Source organism: Dioscorea cayenensis, chromosome 5, assembly GCF_009730915.1.
Source record: "Dioscorea cayenensis subsp. rotundata cultivar TDr96_F1 chromosome 5, TDr96_F1_v2_PseudoChromosome.rev07_lg8_w22 25.fasta, whole genome shotgun sequence".
NCBI classification, from domain to species: domain Eukaryota; kingdom Viridiplantae; phylum Streptophyta; class Magnoliopsida; order Dioscoreales; family Dioscoreaceae; genus Dioscorea; species Dioscorea cayenensis.
Genome location: NC_052475.1, coordinates 1,687,518 through 1,710,916, shown reverse-complemented (window position 1 = coordinate 1,710,916; position 23,399 = coordinate 1,687,518). Strand labels below are relative to the sequence as shown.

Sequence of the window (23,399 nt, the reverse complement as noted above, 5' to 3'; positions counted from 1 at the left end):
TTTTTCAAATGAGAGAGTTGTTATCAAATTCAAATATTACGGTTGCAGTTGTTGATGATTGATAATAGCTATGGATCAAAAGTTATGCCACCTACTCTCAACTAAGGGCTAGTATTAATTAAGGGTTAATCTTTTTCCTCTTTCGCCTGTAACTAAGAGTATTGAGTCTTTAACACATGAAAAAGAGAGAGTGAGATGCAAGAGAGACTAAATTTGTTTCTCCTTGTAAATAAAAAAAATCATAACTCCTAATTTTTAATTCTACTAAAATTATCTATTCTTACATGTGATTTTTATCTTTAACTTAAAATGTTCTACATAAATCCCTTTTTCCCCAAATGATCCACCTTCCAAAGATGAACTATTAGAGTACCAATACGCCAGCTCTCTGCTAGGGTTTCGGCTCTCGCTGCTCTTCGAGTCTCTTCTGCGTCTCCTTCGTCACTGTCTCCCCCCTTGCGATGACAAGTGGGGGAAACAACCCACCTCCTGCCTCTACACCTTCTCCCCCACCAACTTGGGCGCAAATCGCGTCCAATGCTGCTCGGGCCTCTGAGAACTCCCCTCTTTACAACCCCCAGCTTCTGGAAAAGCTTAAAAGCTCCACGTCTCAGTTCGTGTGACTGGATGACGATTCCCTTGCTCGTGCCCGTATGCGATTCCAGCATTCACTCTACGGGAAATTCTTTGGTAAGCCTCCTCCCTTTGAGCAGGTGAAGCTATCTCTATTGGCGAAATGGGCTGATATTGGTGAGGTTTCCATATCAGACCTCCCCAATGGTTTGCTCTTGATTCGGTGTGATTCACACAATGTTAAACAGAGAATTCTTGTGGAGGGCCCTTGGTCGATTAACGGCATTGTTCTTCAACTATCGCCATGGCAACCTTTCTTTGAGCCTGTGTTCGCTAAACTTACCACTGCTGCAGTATGGGTTCAGCTGCATAATTTACCTGTTGATTTCTGGGAAGCAGAGACGCTGGAATCGATCACAGCTCATATTGGTAGCATGCTCAAGGTGGATGATCTCACCTCGTCTCTAGTTCGTTCTAGATTTGCTCGAGTTTGTTTGGAGGTGGATTTATCAAAGCCCTTGAGCCGTGGGTTTTGGATCAGAGATGATATGCATCGCGTCTTTGTGGTGATTCTTTATGAAAGGCTTCCAACATTCTGTTATTTGTGCGGTCTCGTCGGACATGGCTCAAATGCCTGTCCTCAACCGGTGACTGTTGGAATGAGGCGATCTCCTCCACCCCCTTGCTTTGAGCAAAAGTCGGCGGTCGGATCAAACCTTCTCCCAGTACCACCTGTGTTGATGACAAGGTCTCCGAACCATGGTTCTGATGAAACGAGTGCTCTGCCTCTGCCAGGCTCCGGGGATCCGGGACCGGAGAAGGAGTTTGGATCGTGGTTGTTAGCGCCTCGCCGGCGAGGTCGCGTTCGTGGTCGTGGTGCGTCGACACGTGTCATGCATGCGGCTGAGAATGGGGCAGCCGGAATGAGGACCGTAGATAGTGCGATTCGATCTGACACCCCAGCAGCTCGAGGAGTATGTAGCGGCTTCTCAGGGCGCGACAGGGGCGGTCATGCTTCTTCTCGTACCCCAAGACCTGGAAAGGGTAGTGGAGACGTGGTCCCGCTTCAAATTGCTCCCCTTGATCAAAATCAAGCCGTTTATGGATCCTTTTTGGTTTCTCCTCGGGATTCTGGACCACCCAACGACTCCCATTTCAAAAATTCTGACACTCTGACTTTGCAACCTGCACCCCCTGGCTTGCTTGTCCCTAAAGGGTGTTGGGATAAGGGCAAAGCCCCTCTTCTCCAGCGGTCTAGTTCCCCTCCTCCCGTTCTCCGTATTGCTCACATGGAGAACCCCCCTCAACCTCCTGGAGATCTGGAACTTCACTTGATGGCAGTTGACAAGGTAAACGAAGCTCTTGCTCGCAGGGATCCTGATGTAGACGATCCTGGTTCTTCTCCTGATGATGAGGAAGAGGATGAAGGGGGAACTGGAGATGAAGAAATGTCTGAAGGCGATGATGAGATTGATGATATGATGACCCTTGATCAATACCAGGGTGTACAGAGAAGAGATTCTCTGGTTAGAAAGAAACTCGCAGTTCCAAATGATCCCCATAAAAAGGGCAGGGTTGAAGTGGGAGGGAGCGGTTCCTCCTAAGTTTATTCCAGTTTTGGTGTTCATGGAAGTTGTTCTTATGAGTATGGTCATGGTTACTTTCTTTCTCGTTTATATGTTTGCTCCTAAAATAATTTGCTGGAACTGTAGGGGGATTTCCAATCGAGATACTTCTAACCGGATTCTAAAGTTTCTTCGTCAGGATAAGCCTTCTGTGTTATGTCTTGTAGAGACCCGTGCGGACTCTTCCAGAGTTGATCGGCTTATTAGCAAGCTTTCTCGTCTTTGGAGATGGGCTGCGATCCTGGCCAATGGCTATTCGGGAGGCATAATGGTTATTTGGAATTCTCGTTTGGGTTTGGTATCCCCAATTGCTATTTCCAGGAGAGCCTTACACTTAATTATTTCCTATGATCAATCTCATTCTTGGTTGATATCAGTCATCTACAATGGTACTCGCCTTTCTTCCCAAACGGATTTATGGTTTGAACTTTCTAAACTTTCTACTCTTGATTTTCCATGGCTTATCATTGGGGATTTTTATTCCATCATTTCTTCTAATGATCATAAAGGTGGCTCTTATAGGCATTATTCCTGTAAAGCTGCCTTGTTTTCTGATTTTATTAGTAGCAATAGGCTTTTGGATCTTCATTATATTGGCTCTAATTTTACTTGGTGTAATAATAGATCTGGTGCAGCTAGGAGATGGGCCCGTCTTGATCGTTGTTTAGTCAATCTTGTGTGGTATTCCATGTTTAATTCTTATTCACTTACCTATTTGCCTCGATTGTTTTCTGATCATGCCCCGCTTCTACTTACTGTTAATAATCGGAATGCTAGAAGGTTTTTTACTTTTAGATTCAACAATATTTGGTTTGACTATTTGGGTTGTCATGATGCTATTCGGAAAGCCTTTGATTGCACTCCGCACGGTAATGCTTTACATGCCTTTTCACATTTCTTATCTCGTGCTCGTGCTAATATTAAATCTTGGTGTAAAGTTGGTTTTAATGACATCGATTCTGAGCTTATTTCAACTGAGATGGCAATTCGAGTTGCTGAGCATCAGGATCTCACCTCTATTGGTAATTATTCTCAACTTTCTAACCTTTATGCGAAATATAGTGCTTTGCAAGACAGGATTCCATCAAGTGGGCCCATCGCAACCACATGCTTTGGATCTGTAATGGAGATAGAAATACCAGATTCTTTCATAACACAGCCCGTATCCGTAAGCATCAGTCCTTTATCACTCAAATCTCAGATACTAGTGGTAATACTTATGTTAATCAAAATTCTATTAGTATTGCCTTTGTGAATTACTATTCTAATTTGTGGTCTTCTAACTACTCTGATTCTTTTTCTGAGATTTTTTCGACTCTACCGGATGACTTGCCTTGTCTTTCATCAGAGGATGGTGAGGTTCTTATCCGGGAAGTTACTAAAGAAGAGATTTATCGTATTGTTATGGATCTCCCCTCAGGTAAAAGCCCTGGTCCTGATGGTTTTAATGCAGAATTTTATCGATTCTTTTGGAATGACATTGGGGATCATTTGTTTGCTGCCATTAATAAGTTTTTTAAGAATGGTTCCCTCCCTGCTTCTTGGAGTCATACTTATATTACTCTTATCCCTAAGAAGGACAATCCCACCTTGGTTTCTGAATTTAGACCTATCTCTCTTTGCAATGTGTGTTTTAAAATTTTATCTAAGGTTATGGCTAACCGACTTAAGCTTGTTCTCCCACACCTTGTTGGTCGAGAGCAGGCTGGGTTTGTGGCTGGCCGTAGTCCTTTCGATAACATTATTGCCCTTCAGGAGATTGCTCACTCTATAGAGAATGATCTTACCCACCCCCCTAGGATGATTGTAAAAATCGATATAGAGAAAACATATGATTCTATTTGCTGGAGTGCAATTCTTGCCACTTTAACCAGAATGAATTTCCCTCCAATTTGGATCTCTTGGATTAATACCTGTCTCCCTACCTCTTCTTTCTCCATTCTAGTCAATGGTGAGCCTAGTTCTTGGTTTATTTCTTCTCGAGGCATTCGTCAGGGTGATCCAATATCTTCTTACCTTTTCATTTTAGTCTCCCAAAACCTTACCTCTATGCTTAATTTTGCTCTTCACAGGAGTTGGATTCCTGGGTTTGATTCGAGATTAGCTTTTAACTTCAATCACCTTATGTATGCCGACGATCTAGTTCTTATTACCCAAGCCTCTAGAAAAACTGCCAGAAATATCAAGTTTTGCCTTGAATTATATGGTCGTCTTTCTGGCCAACACCCCAATTTTAACAAATCAGCAATATACTTTCCCTCTTGGTTTAACGCTAGAGTTAAGAGAAGTATTTGTTCTATTCTGAGCTTTTCTCATGCCTCTTTTCCTTTTACTTATTTGGGTGTTCTTATTTCCCCTAAAAGGATTGCGATGATCTCCTTTAACCCCATGATTGACAGAATTCGTAGACTCTGCACCACTTGGAAACATTCCAAACTTTCTCAGCCTGCTAAAGTAATCCTTATTAACTCCTCCATTTTCTCTATTCCAACTTATTACTCCACTGTTTATACTCTTCCAGATACAGTCCTCAAAGAAATTGACAAAATTGTGAGGGATTTTTTCTGGTACAAAGGTGGCAATGGAAAGGGCATCCATGCTATTGCTTGGGCCAATTTAACCCTGCCCAAGCCTGAGGGGGGTCTTGGTATTAGAAATCTCTCTATTGCTAAAATCTCTTTAATGGCTAATAATGTTTTCAAATTTTTGAATAATAATGATTCAATATGGGTTAATCTTCTTCGGTCCAAATATGACAATTTCAATTTTTGGAAGGATCATATCCCTCAGGGTTGTTCTTGGTTTTTTAGAGGGCTTTGCCACACTGCCACTCATTTAAAGCCTCACTGTTTTATGAATTCGGTGAATCCCAACTTGGCTTCTTTCCTTTATGACCCTTGGTGTGATAATGTCCCTCTAGCTTTCAATCCAACCTTTTGCAATATGTCCCGGAATTTGGATGATTTCCAGATATCTGATTTCATTACTCATGGTACTTGGGACACTCACAACCTTCATTCTTTATTTGAGGATAATTTAACCCATTTTAGAGGGAAACATGGTCAAGTTGATGATGCTACCCCTTGTTATTGGATCTGGGTTCCCAAGTCCTCTAGGTGTCGAATCTCTTCTAAGGTTTATCATTTCTTTAATCATACTACTCATGATTTCAATCTTTGGACTGGATGGAGGAAGATTTGGAATCTTAAGGTTGCCCCCAGAGTCCAGCATTTTATTTGGACTTGCCTTAATGGCAAGCTGGCTACTTATGACTATCTCTATGGGATTAATTCTGGTCCCCGTAATTATTGTGTTCATTGTGGATTGGAATTTGAACATACTGATCATCTTATGGTTTCCTGTCCCAAAGCTCACTCAATTTGGCTCATGGTCAGCAGCTTGGTTGGTCATATTTTTGAGTTTCCTGAGGGTTTCTGTAATGGTTCTTGGATCACTTGTAGGAATTACTCAGTTTTTCATAAATCTGTTATAGCTGCAGTGACTTGGTATATATGGAAGCACAGATGTGATGTTGTGTTTAAGCAGTCTGAGTTCAATTTCCCTGGTATACCTGCACGAGCTTTGGCCCATGTCCGGAGCTACTTCACTGCTACTGACTCGCTTCTCGGCCGGAAATTATTGCTTAACAACTTCTCGGATGCGGATGGTCCATTTCTCTTCATCTCGACTACACATGTTCCAAATAATGAGGTAAGTGGTTTTGGTTTCTTCATTTCTGATCATCGCAGGACCATTAATCTTGCAGGCTGTGGGCCCGTTGTCGGAAATTCTTGTGCTTTGCTTGAGCTCCATTCTTGTCGAATCATTCTGGATGAACTGTCAACAGCCCAGCTGCGTCTTCATCATATTTTTACAGCTAATAGAGATGTCTTTCAAGCATTGAATGGTGATCATATGACTATTGATATTCCGGTTCGAATCTTCAATCAATGGGTGCTGGACATCAGTTGTTTGCTTAACTGTATTGGCAACCCCCGTCCTCACCAAGTCCCTTTTGAGTGGAGCTCTCCAGCTTATAAGCTTGCTAGCCACGGCAGAAACCTGCATACCATTACTCTCTACCATCAGGGTAGAGATCTCCCGAAGTGGATCATGAAAAGCATTTCTACTGCTGGGTTTCAGTTTTAGTTTCATGTTTTTTCTTTAGTCTTGTTTGTTTTTGTTTCTTTGTTTTTGTTCTGGTTGTATTGTTTGTTTTTTCTTCCTGGTTTGTAACTTTAAACTCTTGTAGACCTTTTATTTTCTATCAATAAAACAACTCTCTGAGCTCCTTCCCCCCAAAAAAAATAAAATGTTCTACAGAAATCTATGTGCCTTTTATCTTTGCCATTACTTTCGATACCTTTTAGTAGTGGGAGACCATCCCATTTTGTCCAAACACTATCAAAATGTATCAATTTATGAGAAAATAAAGAGAATATGAACGAAACACTGTAATATATTAAAATAAAACAAACTTTCATAACAATTAATACCCTCTTATGCAACATTTGGGCCGAATAAATAACTATAATTTTCAGCATTAATATATTAATGATAACATTAATCAGTATGCAAAATACATAAAAATTGATACAGATAAATGATACATCTAAATACCATAAGTGTCTTGCTGAAGCTATGACCACTTTGCAAATATTTGCAAAAAAAGTAAGACCAAAGCAGCTGCCTTGAAAACAATGACCCAAGGGATCCCATAACAACCCTTTCCAAAGAGCCCCTTTATAAATGGCCAGAAGCTGAGCAACACCCACAAACTGCAAACGAGCTCCCCTAATCCAGGACTATCACCACCACCTTCTTCTACATCTTCTCCATTCACCATCATCCTCACAAGGCCAACCACAAGAGCCACCATATTCACCATCACCACTGCAGTCCCCGGCACAAACATTGGCGATGAGTCGAATGTGAATCTCCGAGGATCAATATTACTCTTACCTGAGTTTTGATCCTTCCTTGTGAGCTCAAAGATGGTCTCAGATAACCCCATTGTCTTTAACACCCCTCCAATGAAACCAAACAACCATGCAGTCAGTGCATAGATCCTCTGCATCCTCTGGTTGTTCCACCATGCACGTATGGACAAACCACACTCGAAGTACTCCATTAAAGTCCTAACATTATAGCTTACCATTAGTCCCAATGGTATCATTATTGCTGGTTCACTTGCCTGAAATGCCATTCATCATATAATATTACAAATATGTTCATAAATTTCTTTCAAGAGTTTGAGCATAATAACAAACCTTTGGGAAAAATGAGGTGTTTGTGAGGAAACTACAAGCAGGGAGGAGAGTGTAGCAGAGCTCAAAGAGAGAACGCAATGGCCAGACATTGATGAGAAGGTAAGTGAGGCACTGGCGAAAGCTGAGACTTTTGTAGATGGTGGCCAACAATGGGTTGTATGGACCAAGGAGAAACTCGAGAAGGCCAGTGGCCCATCGCTTGTGCTGTGTCAAGCTGGCTGGACCACCGGTTGGAGCAATGCCGAGGAATGGAGCCGGGTCTAGAGTCATACACTTGGATTCCCAACCCATGCTTTGAATCTTTAACCCTGTTATTAAGTCCTCCACAACCGCCCCATATAACCAGCCAATCTACATATAATAGTTGAGCATACACTGAGCTCTAGCTGTGATTAATAATAATAACAACAACAAATACAACAGTAGATGGATGAGAATTAAATGTAACCTCTTTTCCCCAGGAGGTATTGAACTCATAAGTACAGGAAGCTACTTGTTTTGCTGCTTCAATCTTGGCTGAGAGATCAATGAGTTTTCCTGATGTTTTCATGTTGGCAGACCTTATATGAGCAGCAGAATCTAGTAACTCTCTGCAATCTCCAAACACTTGTTTAGAATCTTTGTAGGACAACACATCTGTTGTGCATAAATTACAAGTTTCAGTTATTGGGATTACAAAATCAAATGAAAGAAAGTGATTAAAATGTTACCATATCTGTGAGCATGAGGGAGGTTAGGAGGTGAACCATATATGATTTTCCTACGATGAAAACAACCAGTTCCTCCATAGAAGGGACCTTGCAAGCCTGCAATCCCAAGCCCAAGTTTCTAGAAAAAAAAAAAATGAAAAACCATCATTAATTAGTTTGAAGTGATATATCTTTGTATGAAACTTAATGTAACAAATAATTTATGAACATTACTGACATGTTGTAGGACAACAAGTTGGTTGCCGAACGGATCATCTTTGAGACCACCATAGAATTGTTGAGGGGTCTGAACATATCCACTGTGGACTTCATGAGGGAACCCAAAAAGAAGGCACATTCCATGAAGAAAAACCTCCGGGTTGTTTGCAAACATGTCACAGTCCACATTGAGAATTAATGGTGCATTGGTCATCACTCCTGATACTCTTGTCTGTGCACAAATAAGAACATCCATTAATATGCTAATCAATAACTAGCTCAATAAATAAATAACTTATTGTGTTTTTTTTCCAATGTACAATATTACAAAATGCAAAGATTATATGAAAGGATGCTCACATATGTTAGGATACAACTATATTAAGTGATAACTTAATATAAGATATAAATAACTGCATATAAAAAATAACCGGATATAGGAAAAAGAAATATGTCAGTGCTATATTAGTATAATTATGTAATTTTTTTTATATATTTTATAATGTTTATTAGACTTGGATCTAAACTTGTTTCTTACTTCAATTTACTTCATTTTTTCATAAAATTACAAAATGTTAGGTGCGTGTAATCATTAAATATGTGGGATTCTTTAGTTAGTCAAGAGTAAATTAGTTCTTTCTTGTTTTTTATTGCCTGTACAAATGATTTTTGTGTGTATGAATATGTCAGATAAAAGTTTTCATATTAATGTAATATTTAAAAGACCCCCATATGGTTGTTTTTGGTTTGTAGTGATTGGATCCAACAAGCCCTGACAGTCAAATTGTTTTTTACATACAGGTTAAGTCTATCATGAATATATAAATAATATATATATAAAAGTATATTGGACTATGCATGACCACGAAAGACAATCAATGTGGGTCATGGCTTTTTGAACCCAATCACTTCAAAAAAAAAGAAAAAAAAGAAGAGACACCGACAGTATGGAAATAATTGTGGGGATTAAAAATCTTTTTAAATATTGGATTAGTAGAAAAAATTTTATCCGCTCAAATTTTAATCTAATCAATATTAAAATATTTTAAGACTAAAACTTTGATTTGATCAAATTCTTTTAATTTTAATTATAAGCTGAAGTACAATATTTGAAAATTTCTTTTTTGACAAAAATGTTTGAAACTATATATATATATATATATATATATATGTGGCCAAATTGATTTAATTATTGTGCTGATATTGATTGGATGGTTCAGATTAAAACACTGTGTATTCCACTTTTTACTGTGCTTATAAATAGTGTACAATGTTACTGTTTATAAAACGGTGTGCAGCCGTTGGATTGAAATCCAACGACCCATATGAACATTCACAGATTACGAATCTGTGAACGTTGGCAAATGATGCATCCTCTCTCTCTCTCTCTATATATATATATATATATATATGCAGTAATAATAAGGCTTTTCTATAATACTTACCAAGACATTCATAGCTCCTGCTTTGAAGTGGTGTGAGTGCCTTGGCCTCTTCTCTCTAGACACATAAATAAGGTGTGGAAATCCATCTTCCATAGCATTAGCATCCTTGTTGTTCTCCCATATAATCTTCATTAACAAAATCATCATCAAACTTTAATTACAATTATGATTCAATCAATCACATTCAATCAAACATATATGTACCTTGACAATGCTAGGATGGTTCCCTCTTTCCACATCTGAAAAGTCAGCAAACTCATCAGTCTTGGGAACACCATCATGTTTTTCTTTACATGCATTCTCTATTCTTTGGCATAACTTCTCATACTCATCCTGAGCAAATATTTAAATGCGTGTATAAGTTTAGCTCAAATCTCAAGCATGGTATATATATATATATATATATAACTAGAAAATTAATTCATCAACCTTGACATGGTTCCAATCATTTCTGAAATCTGAAGGGAGAGCTGATGGAACTGAAGGTGGACACTGAGTGGAAAAGTAAACTGAAGGAGCTCTAACTCTAACATCATACTTCTTGCAAAAGGGAACCCAGAGCTTGGCAAACTTGGAAGCTTGAACAAGAGAGTAAAAGGTGGCAGCTGAGGCAGCATCATCAGAAACATAACAAGCCAACTTCTCAACAGGGTACTCCACTGCCAAAAGAGATAGAACAGTGTTGACAGTGATGATTGGAGGCTCTAGCTTTGGGTCTGCTGTTGTGACAAATATGTCCACTGCTGGAAGTTCATCAAGTCTGCAAACAAAGTAATACAAGAAATTAACAAGTTGTTTAAACTGAACTCAATATGAACCAACTCTATGAATTTACATATCTATATTTAATTATACCTTTTGAGAAGGTTATGTGGGTATGTTTTGTATGTGACTGGATTCCATTTGGCGTTGGTGTCGAGGATCCAAACGAAGGTGAACCAAGACTCACAGATAAAAGAAAGAAGCCAGACAAAGCCACGAAAATGGAGTGAGATAAGACGGCAGTAAAGAAGGGAGATGAGAAGGAAGAGGATGAGGAGGTCTGAAGCTCTTTGCAGAGTGTTGTTGAGAGGAACTCTCTCTTGGAGTGGAAGAGAGTCTCTGGTACTCATTGGCAACCAGAGAAGATAAGATAAACGAATTTAGATGCGCCTGAAAGTGTTTGTCTTCAGTGTGTGTGCTTGGCCTCTATTTAAAAGGGTTGAGGTAATGGTTTATTTGGACATCCTTTAATTTGTTCCAAAGAATTTACTTTAAGAGAGTCTCTGGTACTTTAATTGGATTCCACGCTAATTACTTTCTTAGAGACACAAACGGAATCTTTTTTCACATCCCTCCCAGGAACAAATCCTTCTTTTGGGCCGGTGTGACCTTCACTCTCTCTCTCCCTTTCGATCTTGTATCTCGAATCTTATCAAAAGTGGCTCCAACACATCCCTTTGGTTTGACCGCTGGTACAATGGAATCCTACTTAAGGACCAATGGCCTGACCTCTTCAATGACTGTAAGGAACCTTGGATCACCGTTAGGCAGTTTTCCCAGAATCTTTTTCGCACTGAGCAAATCTTCCATTCAGCTACGCCAGACTTATTAGCTCCACTCATAGATATTATTCCCGATTGCTCTCACGCTCAGTGCGACACTTATTCTTGGACACTGGTAAAAGGTGGCATCTTCACAGTCAAATCTTTCTATAAATTTCTCATTGATGGTGGAACCCGCAGCCCAGTGTACTCCCAATTCTGGAAAACTCGCAACCCTAGCAAAATCACTCTTTTCTGCTGGCTTGCTGGAGAGGACAAAATCCTTACCTTATCCAACCTTTTCAAAAAGGGCTGTATTTCCCACTACTCCTCTGACACCTGTGTCCTTTATCATAATGCCTCTGAGAACCTTCAACACCTATTCATCGACTGTGCTTTCTCAAAGCGTATATGGGCATTTTTTGCTCATTCCCTAGACTCTACTACTCTCCCACAGACCATTCCCCTTCTGTGGACATCCTGGATTCCTTCCCTCACTCCTCACCTTCGAACCCTCTGGGACCTTATCTCCCACGCAATATTGTGGAATATTTAGCTCGGAAGGAATTCCCGTATTTTTCAACTGTCTGCGTTGCCTCAGTTACATATCATTTTTAAAACTGCTAATACGATTCTCTCCTAGTTTCCAATTGCAGCTAACAGGCACCAGCAAACCCTTAACGAAGCTTCCCAGAAAATCAAGCGTTCTCTTGACTTCTTCATCGCAAGGACCTCAAATTCTACTAGCGAGACATACCACATTACTCCACAGGAATAGTTGACCCTCCCGATCTTCTAGTCAGGCCTGAGTCGTCAGACGGTGCCTTTCGCCTGATTAGATTATTATCATCCTCTTTGTTCTAGTTTTTATTTTATATTTTTTGTTCTTCCTCACTTCTGATGAGAGTTTCCTTATCTTGTACTGTTTTCTCTACTTTTAATAAACCAGTGGTTTATCCACTTTTTATCACAAAAAGAATTTAAATGTGAACAAGCCTTCTTGAACTCTCTATTCTTATCCTCTGTCTCTACTCTCTAAAGTCATCATTTTATGAGACTAAGATTTTGAGCTTTTCTCACAAGAAAAACAAAATTGATTGTATATATATATATATATATATATATATAATCAAATAATCAAATACTCAAGCCTTGCTGTGCCCTCTCTCAAACTAACTAGTCGCCAAAAATAAATTCACTAGTTTGGTTTACTAAGTTGCTCTATTTTTTTTATTCTTATTTTGTGCGTGTATGTTTTAGATGTTTTAATCATTATATTCAATTTCATGAGATTGTGAGAGATTTCTTTTTAATATTAGGGGAGTTTTTTCTTTTGAGATTTTTTTCACATTTTGTAAAATTAAATTAATTTTTTTTATGAAAGTAAATAAATCAAAACTTTATTAATAAACAAACACAGTAACAACTGTCAAAACACAACACCATCAAAACTTTGTATGTAATTAGAACAAACTACATAATATATTTTAAAACCAAATATCCACCAATGATGAATGTGGGGGATGCATTATATATATACATATATATTTCATAAAAATTGATAAATCACTAATTTATTGAAATAAAAACGATTATTACATAAAGACAGCAATTCAGGGAATCATAACAGAAAACACAAAAAGGAAAAAAAAGTTAAGAGACCATCAACTATTTTTATTTTTATTTTTAGTTTTTTTTTTAATGAACCACTAATTCATTCAACAAAAATAAACAATACAAAAGTAAAGGAATAAAGTCAACTAGACCTAAGTAAATTTATCACAAAGAAGCAAGATACAACGATATATATCATGAAAATAATCAATAGTAATCGATCATTCATCTAAGATGACATAAGAAAAAAAGAAAAATGGTGACACGTAGGAAATTAATAGATGAGAGAATCATAGAATTTAAGACTTTCGTTTCTGATTTTATCTTTCATTTGTTGATCATCTTTTAACTTTATATTTGAATTTAATAGTAGTCTTTTAAATCCATAACCTGAGTTTCTTAATTTTTGTCCTATTAAAAAGTCATAAATGTTTTAAAATGAATGGACAAGAATAGTTTAAGTATGCAGGTATTCACTCAATTGGAGCATCTTTCGTTTTGCTCAAATATCCAATAAGGTTATTTTTTTATTTATATATATTTGGTGTTTATTTTTATATAATGTCTGTGGCAAATAAAATTCTATACTCCAAATTTTAATGGTAAATTTTTTTAGGAAAAAATTAGTAGTAGTTTTCTGATTCTAAGAAATTTGATCCAACTCATCCGTGTTGAAATAAGACCTCACGAGTCACAATTATGATATTTTGATATTTGTTTTATAGCAATTTTAGAAAAATTAATTATCATAAATAAAAACATTGAAAAGAAAGTCCAAGAAGATATATATATATATATATATATAGGAAAAGTTTATATATATTCTGAAAAAACAAAGTTAAGTTTGTGGAATATATATATATATATATATATATATATATATAAGTATTATTTAGAGCACACGTATTTTTCACCTTTCTAGGATATATATATATATACACAAATGCCTCAATGTTAAAAGAGCCATATAACTAAAAAAAAAAAGTTCCATGTTTAATCTTGGTCATTAATTGCAAATGCTAAAATTGAGAATATTAATTTCGAACTCTCTAAAATTAGCATAATTTGATTAATATTTACCAAAAACAAGCTTAAGCTTACAAATAAAAATATCAAAGATGTATTGAAATTAGTAAATATTTAATTAGTTGATCTATTTATGTAAATTTTTTACTAGCAGATCCCAACAAGGGTGATTTTAACAATTAAGTCTGAATGTAATTTACTTATTTTTATGAAATGTATAGTTTAATATAGTACTTGAACCATTTTTTTAAGTAATATATATATATATATATATATGAAAAATTGAGAGTCATTTTGTATTCTTTTTTCAATAAAAAAGATATTATGGATTTTGAGTGAAAAATACTAGATCTAAAAGTAACTTTTGGATATATAATATATATTGGTGGTTAGTATATAGTTTTTTATATATCAGCATATCTATAATTAGTGCTAAATATATTTCCAATCTTGATTTAATAATTTGGATTTATTTGCACAAAATAAATTATTATAAAAAAAATAGATTTATCAGTATCTAATGAAGGGTGGGAGTTTCTTAAACAATTAATTAATTAATTAATTTGTCGCAATGGATTAAGACTTGCTTAAGTGGCTGAAGTTCATATATTTTACTCTTTGACTAATGGGCCAAGTAGTGGGCCCAAAATAAATTGCCATGTCTCATGTGTCTCAACAAAGGAGGGGTTTTATTTTTTATATTTTCTTTTTTCTTTTTGTTATTAAGTCCAATTGTCTAGCTACAGAAAAAATGAGCCAAATTCAATTTTACTTCAGTCCGGCCAATTTTAACTATTTTTAAGTTAATCATATATTGTTGGTGTGGGTGTCTATAGTTTTCAAGTCTAAAAGAAACAAGGTATAGGATTCTATCAATTTTATAAACTGAAGACTTAATTTTCTAAAGTTCCATAGAGAAAATGTGAGAGATTTTGAAAAGCCAGAAACCTACTAGAGATCTAGCTAATCATGTCACATAAATTATGAATGCGAACCTGGAAAAATATAATATTTTATTTATTTCTAATATGCCATTGGCTACATTTTGCAGTTTTGAGTTCTTATGTACTCTCAATTGCTAGTGGATTTTTTATTGTCATGCCCTAATTTGTGTACCAAGCACGTGGCAACTCTCATAATGTTTCAGTGTAACTAACACATATGTCCGCCTAACTCTAGAATCTTGTAATGCTTAGCGGTACCTTAAATTTGTTTTTTTGTTTTTTTTTTTGTTTTTTTTTTTAAAAAAGTTGCTACAGTTTTGTGGTTCTAAGAAATTTGATCCAACTCATCAATGGTTTAAATTACACCTCGTGATATGTTGCTACTTATTTGTTTTATGGCAACTTTAAAAAAATTAGTTATCATAAGTATGAAAAAATAGAAAAGACAGTCGGCAATATATATATATATATATATATATATATATATATAAAAGCAAAGTTAAGTTTGTGGAATATATATATATATATAAGTATTATTTCGAGTACACACGTAATTTTCACCTTCTTAGGGATATATATATTTACTCATACACACAAATACCCCAATGTTAAAAAGAGCCATATAACTCAAAACAGTTGTGAATGTTCAATCTTTGTCATTAATTGTAAATGCTAAATTTGAGAATATTAAATTATTCATACTCATTAAAATTGGCCTAATTTGATTAATATTTACCAAAACAAACTTAAGTTTACATACAAAAGCAACAAAGATATATTAAAATTAATAAATTTTAATTAATTAATCCATTTAGATGAATTCTTTACTAGCAGTACTAAGTAAGTCTCAATACAATTTACTTAATTTTATGCCGTGTATAGTTTAATATAGTACTTGAACCATGTTTTTAAGCTTTATATATATATATATATAATGGAGAGTCATTTTTTATTTTTTAAATAAAAAAAATATTATGAATTTTGAGTGAAAAATAGTAGATCTAAAATTAACTCTTGGATATATATTACATCTTGGTGGTTAGTATATGGTTTTTTATATATCAGCAAATCTATAATTAGTGCTTAATGTATTCTCCATCTTGATTTAATCCTTTGGATTTGTTTGCACAAAATAAATTATTATAAAAATAGATTTATCGAAATCTAATGAAGGATAAAATTTTCTTAAACAATAATTAATTAATTAATTTGTCACAATGGATTAAGACTTGCTGAAGTTCATATATTTGACTATTCTGCTAATGGGCCAAATAATGAGCCCAATACAAATTGCATTAATTACTTAAAGAGGGCCTTTTCTTTCTTTCTTTCTTTTTCTTTTTCTTTTTTTAAGTCCAATTATTTGACCGCAGAAAAATGAGCCATTTTCAATTTTACATGAGTCCGGAAGACTTGAATCATTTTTAAAGTTAATCATAAATTTTTGGTGTGAGTCTCTACAACTTTCTACTTTTTAAGTAAAAAAAGAATCAAGCTGGAGGATTCCATTAATTCCTTAAACCGAAGTTTTGATTTTTTTTTAGGATCCCATGAAAAAGATGTGAGAGATCCTAAAAAGTTGGAAACCTACTAGGGATCTGGCTAATCATGTTACATTAATTATGAATGCCAACTTGGGGAAAGTCTATGCTTTATTCATTTCCAAGATGTCATTGCATGCGCTTTGCAGTTTTAAGCTCTTATATATTCTCAATTTCTAGTGGACCTTTTATTGTCATACCCTAATATTTGCACCAAGCACGTGATAACCCCCATAATGTTTCGGTATAAGTGACACGTATGGTAACCTAACTCTACTAATGTTTTGGTGTAATTGACACGTAAGTCCACCTAACTTCACTCCAGGATATTGCAAAATTTAGTGACACCTCACTTATCAACATTTCAAGAGATATACAAAATTTATTTAGAAAACAAATAAAAACAAAAGCGGATGAGTAACCCAATCACTCGTTGAGGGATTAGCAAATAGGTCAAAATAGAAGAGATTTTTCTAAAAAAATATAAAATAAAATTTCAAATCCATATTCTCTACCATAGCTGCATTTCATGTGGCTTAAAATAAAATTAATATAAAATTTAATATAAAGGTATAAAATTTAGTAAATCATTTTAGAAAATAAAATACACTAAACATAAAGCAAGAATAAAACTTAGTGACATTTTTTTAATACAAACATGATAAACAAATCTCATTATAAGATGCATGAAACTTTGTGTATGCTTCTCAAGTATAAAATAAAATAAAAAAAAAATATTCTTTATAATATCACCAATCGACCCAAGACTCTAGAATTTATAAATAGTGCAGCGAATGTAATAAAAGCATCCGCATATGAGAAATCAAATTATTGGGCCTACTAGAAAAACTATCTTGAACTAGCTGCAACTATGGCTTAGTTTAAGGTCCAAGAAGGTTAAGTTGTGTATATCAAAATAAAAATCAAGTTAAATCCAGTTTAGCATTGGCCTGAGATCACATGGGTGTAATGATGCATCATGTCTCACTATTCGTAGGAGGTAATCTCTCCATTCCCCATAAGGTTTTCTCCGCGTCTTTCTCAATAGTGCTAAATATATTTTCGGTCAACTACACCCCTTTTAAAAGAATGGATAGTAGAAACACTAATTACAATAGGCGGAACTCTTAGCTCTTTATTACCAATAAAAATGTGAGAGATTTTAAAGTGAAGATGTGTATTAATTATTTCATTATGTGAAAACTCATATAGAAATTTATTTATGACTATTCATCTGGACACAACACTACATTAGATAGTTAAAATTTTAAAAAACACTAATCTAATAAACACTATTTATAATACAACTAATGAGAAGTTTTCATTTGTAATTTTATTAATTAATGAATAATTATTTTATTTAAACAAATGTCTCATCAATGAAGTGATGTGTCTTATTAATGAAATAATGTGTCTCTTTAATGAAGTGGTTTATTGAAGTGATGTGTATTTTTGAATAACACTCATTATTGAAGTGATGTGTCTCTTTTCTAAACACCACTTCATTCGTATAAAAATAATCTCCTACCATCATTCAAGTCAATTAAATGATAAACAAACTCATCACAAGTTCATTTGTTTTGTTTTTTTAGTGTACAAAAGATAGAAGCAAACTTTCATTTTGTAAAAATCATTGTTGCCTTTACTTGAGTTTGGAAGTGCAAACCATACTTAAGGGTCTTCGTTGTATCCTAAAGAAAATTCTTCATTTAATCCATTTTACATCCAAGGTTTGAAATTAGATTGAGGCGAATTAAGCCTAAAGGAAAGAGTTTTTCACGCCTTGAAAACTTATGCACCATTTTCTTTCTTATCTCTTCTTCACTATTCTTCAAAGAACTATCCCCACCAACTAAAAATATTATTTCAAAATATCAAAATATACTTAATAGCATTGTTCGCATATAAATAAGTATAAATTTGATCAAAATTCAAGAGAGCATTTATATGCATATAAAATGCACATTATCGCTTTCAATGACTATTAAGTGAAAAAAAACACATTTGCAAGTCAAATCTTTTAACAATTCAATTCTTAATAGATATCAAGTTTTTAAAAAGGATCCTTGCGGGCCAAACCATAAATCAATTCATATCTCTTTATAAAACAAAAGATGTTTTATAACCTCACTGCCTCTATTACACTTTCTATCCTCACTAAATGTATTACACATCCTTCTAACCCCATTATCTTCATTGGAACCAACTTTTAGCCTCCACAATACAACATTTGCATGCATGCTATTTAGGATGCAATCTCCTCTCTTTTCTTTGACCTTGAAATCCCAAATTAAATTATCATAAACATGGCCGATGTCTTATAACCCCAGATATAATAAAATGTTCCACATTCTTATCATGTTAATTACATAATATTACATTCCAACAACATCAATTCTTTTATTCTTATATTACAACTCCCATCATTATTACCAACATCTTTTCTCCTATTATCGTTTGAAACATAGAATTTATTTTAGCAAATAAGATAAACTCAATAAGTATTGAAAAACCACTCTCACAAAAGAATAAATACTTCTATATAAACTACATCCAACCTATCTTGCCAAACCATTAACATCTTCCACACATAGGACAATTTTCCACATTCTCATACAAGTTCTCAACAACATAATTTTGACTCCACTCCTCAATATTTATTAGCTTAATTTAAACACCAACAAACTTTATCAAACTTAAACTATAAAGAAATGTATAACAATTCAACCATTTCAATTAAACAGCTCTAGCACAAAACCTACCCAACAATGTAATAAAATATAACTCAATATCACAAATTTGATCTTTTAAACAATAAATCATGCATCATAGTCACCATCAACATCATTATTATCATTGACATTATCAATCTTTCATAGCTGCAAATACATTAGAGCATTTTACGCCAACATCAAATTCCACAATATCTCACGTACTATCTTATAGCACCTAGAGCTTTTATGTATTCTACCCCAATCCAACACTTCTACACAAACTACTAATTGGATAATCAATTTGATAGTTACATTTTCAATTGTTAGCTTTGAAGGATCGATCTAAGACTTCCCAAAGATTTAATACAACATCACCAAATTTAATTCTAACAAAATACCCTATAAAATCTCAAGGTATATAATTTCAAGAGTATTGTAACTAAGCTTCCTCTGACCCATCTCATATGATTTAAACATGGGTAATAATACATTTATATACATCCCTCTCAATTCCATAGATTCACATGACCAATGTTATATATATATATATATATATATATGGCTATGAACATGATGTTGGGACACAGTGGTTAACCTGGTCATAGTCCCACATCGCCTGTGAGAGTCAATCTCCCTAGCCTTATATATCCTAAGACAATCCTTCCCTCTAACTCGAGTTATGGAGAAGTTAGGGTGGTGGATCCCTGTATTAACATGGTATCAGAGCTACTGTTCCGATCGGCCGTGACTAGGATCTTGGGTCCCACATCCACTGTGGGCCCAGGGGGTGTTGGGATGCAATGGTTAACCTGGTCCATAGTCACACATCTCATGTGAGAGCCAATCTCCCTAACCTTATATATCCTAAGCCAATCCTTCCCTCTAACTCAAGTTATAGAGAAGTTAGAGTGGTGGATCCCTGTATTAACACATGAATCTCTACACATATGCCTCAGACACTCTCGCACACACTTCTCTTAGACATTTCATTGAACATGGTAAAAGCATCATAGAAAAATCTAAAATTAACATACAAAGCCACACATAAACTAAGGCATAACCCAAAATATACATACCCACTTGTATACATTCTCATCCAAGTCTTTCTTCCCTCACTCTTGTCAATATCAATAACATCTTAGACCATACATAATCAAACAAATCCATAATTATAGCCTATCAAATATTAAATATTTTCATATATACATTAACCCCCAAACTAGAACAAAATTTGAACAAGGAATTTAAAGAACTTGTAAACCCAATAATATTTTAAAGATTTAAGGGAAACAAGTTCCTAATAGAATAACATCGTGTTCACAATAAAATTGTAACAATTAACTAGCAAGATTCATCAGCATAATCCACCCATTAAATATAATTTTAATGAAAATATTTGCTCATGAATTTTGATAATGTAGAAAATCATGGCAAAATCAAAGCCTTTACTTTAAGAGCAATTCAAATTAATAGAAACTCAAAGAAATATTTGGGGGTATAAAACCAATGAAATTCAAGAGAGCAAAAATTGGAAGCTTAAATTTAACTCCCAAACTAATATAAACTTTAAATTAGGACTCAAGAAAAAATGTTCAAGAAATCAATAATATTTAAATAAATAAAAAATAACAAAAGAAAACTAACTCATATGAGAGCTCTTTTCTTCTTCTATTTCCAAAGGTCTCTCCAATGGAAAAAAAAAAAAAAAAGTTACTGGTGGCAAGATTTGAGACATTACATTTGTTATCTTTCTTCCCATGTATCACAACTCTTTTTTATCCTAAACTATATATATATATATAGTTTATTTATTTTCTAAAAGAAAAATTATTTTTCTTTCTTTAATCCACCAATTTTCTATAAGTTATAGGCTCAAACTCTAAAAGAGTCCGGGGCGAGGTACTAAATACCTTATGAAAAAACATACTTTTTTAGTTTGTATATGTAAGAATGAATTTGAACTACTTGTTTAAACATCTAAACATTTACTACGTGTTCCACTGATTATTTTTATTTATTTTTTAATAAAAATAGATCCACCATGTTTTTATAAAATTGAAAGCACAAAATAACAAACAAAATTAAACAAAACACACACACTTCTGAAAGGCCTGGTTTGATTTTTTTCCCCTTTCCATTAAGTATTAAAAATAATATATATTTTTAAAATGTGCATTTTCGTAAATAATTACAAAAATGTGTAATTTGGGAAATAATTTAAAAAAAGCATTATTTTAATCAATTAGCCGCAATATGATGAAGTTAAGGTTGTATTTGTTTTTTTTCATTAGAAAAAATGAATGACCATGTTCATAAACAACACATAAATATTATGTATGCATTGATTCTCATTCACTCAAAATTCCTTGAAACTTCAACAATACAAAACACCACAACAAAACACAACCCTCTTTGCAATTAATCAAAGATATCAATCAAGATGTACAATATCAAGGTGAAGCCCATGTTCCCATCTCCATCCAACCAAGCAAGCCTTTTTCTTCATTGTCCTCCACACAAGCTTGTTGGGACCATGTTCCAAAAGGAAATTTTGACCAATCAAACCTATTTATGTCCATGTGAGCACTAGTAACACACAGATACATACTCATGTAAATAGTTCATTCATTCATTGTGAAGCCATGCATGGCCATTCACAAAGAGAAAAAAAAGAAAAAGAAAAAGAAAAAAAGAAAGAAAATTAAAGAAAAAGAAAAGCAATGAATGAAGCACAAGCACACTCCTTTTCATTTCTACCTTTTGCCTGCTTCCATAGTAGGAAGCCATTATTCCTTCCCATGGAGCTTTGTATGCAAGGCAAGAGGACAAATTTGGATTCAAAGAAAGAGAGTAGAGAGAAGAGGAAGCATCCAACATCCAACCCACCCACATGATTCCCCCACTCTCTCTATCCTTTTCAAAAGATGGATCCAAGCATGGACAGTGACCTTTTGCCAATTGGCATGCAAATGCAAACTAGTTAGCGACTTGTCTTCTGTTTTCTTGTGTTGTTAAAAATAAAAATAAAAAAATAAAAAAGCTCACCACCCTAAACAGTACACACCTAACCCACTAAAACATCTCTTCATTGCCCTTAAAGGGAAAAGTGGGAAATACAAAGAGGGTGAGTGAATGAAGGAGGGAGTGTTTCATCCACTTGCTTCACCTCCTCCTACTAAACCTAGTCCTTCCCCTTTATTGAAATTGTTAGTTGATTCTCCACTACTACCCCCCTCTCTTTCTCTTGTAGATGATAAGGAAGTGTCGAACATGGTGAACTTCTTTATTAGTCATATATAAAAGCCTTTGTTTTCTCTTTTTTAAAAACAATAAATTATATATAATCAAAGATGATATTTAATTGAAGCTTTTATTTCTAAAATTATTTTTAATATAAATATAAATAAACCACGAACCAATTAAAAAATAAATTAACTCTGAAGAGACAGTTTTAGAACTACACTTGTGCATGTATTTTTTTTTAATTTAATTATTAAATTTATTTAAAAAAGCTAAGAAGACACAAAAATAAATGATAGAGATGGTGTTTTATGCTAGACATATCACCTTTGTCTTTTTGTCCGACCAATGTGAATGGCTTATTATGATCACATTTTGTAGCCTTTTATGTCCTTATCTTCTGATTCATTTCAACGAAATCATAATAATACTACAAGTTTTAATTCAATAAAAGAAGAAGAAAAAACCAATTCTCTAATTATTTGAGTGGTCACAGGAAACAATTATTATTGAGCTTTATGGACGTCCCCACTAACAATGGCTACAATTGACTGAGGAACAGCAGAACAAGTGTGACTTGTATTTCTATCTACAGAGGTTAGAAGAGCACAGAACAACTACAGTACAGTTCAATGCAGCAGAAGTTATAAACTAGAGTCTAGACTAGTAAAATATTAAATTAAATACATGAATGAACAAAAACTTTAAAGAAAAAGTATGGTCTTTGAATCCTAGTCAAAAAAGTAAACAAATTATAAACCATTTCCACCCTCCACTCTGTAGTCTGTCACTTTCATATCAAAACAAGTGCATTTCAACATTCTCTCCCCAACTCTGCATTCCCAGCCAAATAAAAGCACTCACCCTTTTCATCATTTTTTTTTTTTTATATATTTAAAAATTAAAAATTAATTAAAAACACACTCACACAACACACACCATCCAAATCCTTTTTTTTTTTTAAATAAAAAAGAAA

The 23,399-nt window shown here is 34.3% G+C and overlaps 2 protein-coding genes across 3 annotated transcripts; one reads left to right on the top strand and one right to left on the bottom strand.

Moving 5' to 3' along the window:
- The first annotated feature begins 2,226 nt into the window (after positions 1–2,226).
- Positions 2,227–6,347, top strand: LOC120261629. Its single transcript, XM_039269585.1, has 2 exons — positions 2,227–3,366; positions 3,504–6,347. The coding sequence occupies exons 1-2, from the start codon at positions 2,227–2,229 to the stop codon at positions 6,345–6,347; spliced, it is 3,984 nt and encodes a 1,327-aa protein (XP_039125519.1).
- A 372-nt stretch (positions 6,348–6,719) lies between these two features.
- LOC120261033 (cellulose synthase-like protein H1) lies at positions 6,720–10,995 on the bottom strand. Of its 2 annotated transcripts, none has more exons than XM_039268690.1 (9): positions 10,677–10,994; positions 10,251–10,581; positions 10,026–10,154; positions 9,822–9,947; positions 8,396–8,608; positions 8,179–8,296; positions 7,917–8,104; positions 7,469–7,819; positions 6,720–7,392 (listed from the first exon to the last, which is right to left on the bottom strand). In XM_039268690.1, the coding sequence occupies exons 1-9, from the start codon at positions 10,931–10,933 to the stop codon at positions 6,838–6,840; spliced, it is 2,268 nt and encodes a 755-aa protein (XP_039124624.1). In that variant the 5' UTR covers positions 10,934–10,994; the 3' UTR covers positions 6,720–6,837. The 2 variants fall into 2 exon arrangements, with proteins under 2 accessions (XP_039124624.1, XP_039124625.1); XM_039268691.1 differs by having other exon boundaries at positions 7,049–7,336; positions 10,677–10,995.
- Between the last annotated feature and the right edge of the window lie 12,404 nt (positions 10,996–23,399).

Excerpts from the sequence above, each read along its gene's own strand:
- LOC120261033 (XM_039268690.1), bottom strand. The coding sequence starts at position 10,933 with ATGAGTACCAGAGACTCTCTTCCACTCCAAGAGAGAGTTCCTCTCAAC. Across the intron at positions 10,582-10,676 it reads CCACATAACCTTCTCAAAAG|ACTTGATGAACTTCCAGCAG; the intron begins GTATAATTAAAT and ends CTTTGTTTGCAG. Across the intron at positions 8,105-8,178 it reads CCCTCATGCTCACAGATATG|ATGTGTTGTCCTACAAAGAT; the intron begins GTAACATTTTAA and ends TATGCACAACAG.
- LOC120261629 (XM_039269585.1), top strand. The coding sequence starts at position 2,227 with ATGGTTACTTTCTTTCTCGTTTATATGTTTGCTCCTAAAATAATTTGC. Across the intron at positions 3,367-3,503 it reads TCATAACACAGCCCGTATCC|ATTTTTTCGACTCTACCGGA; the intron begins GTAAGCATCAGT and ends TCTTTTTCTGAG.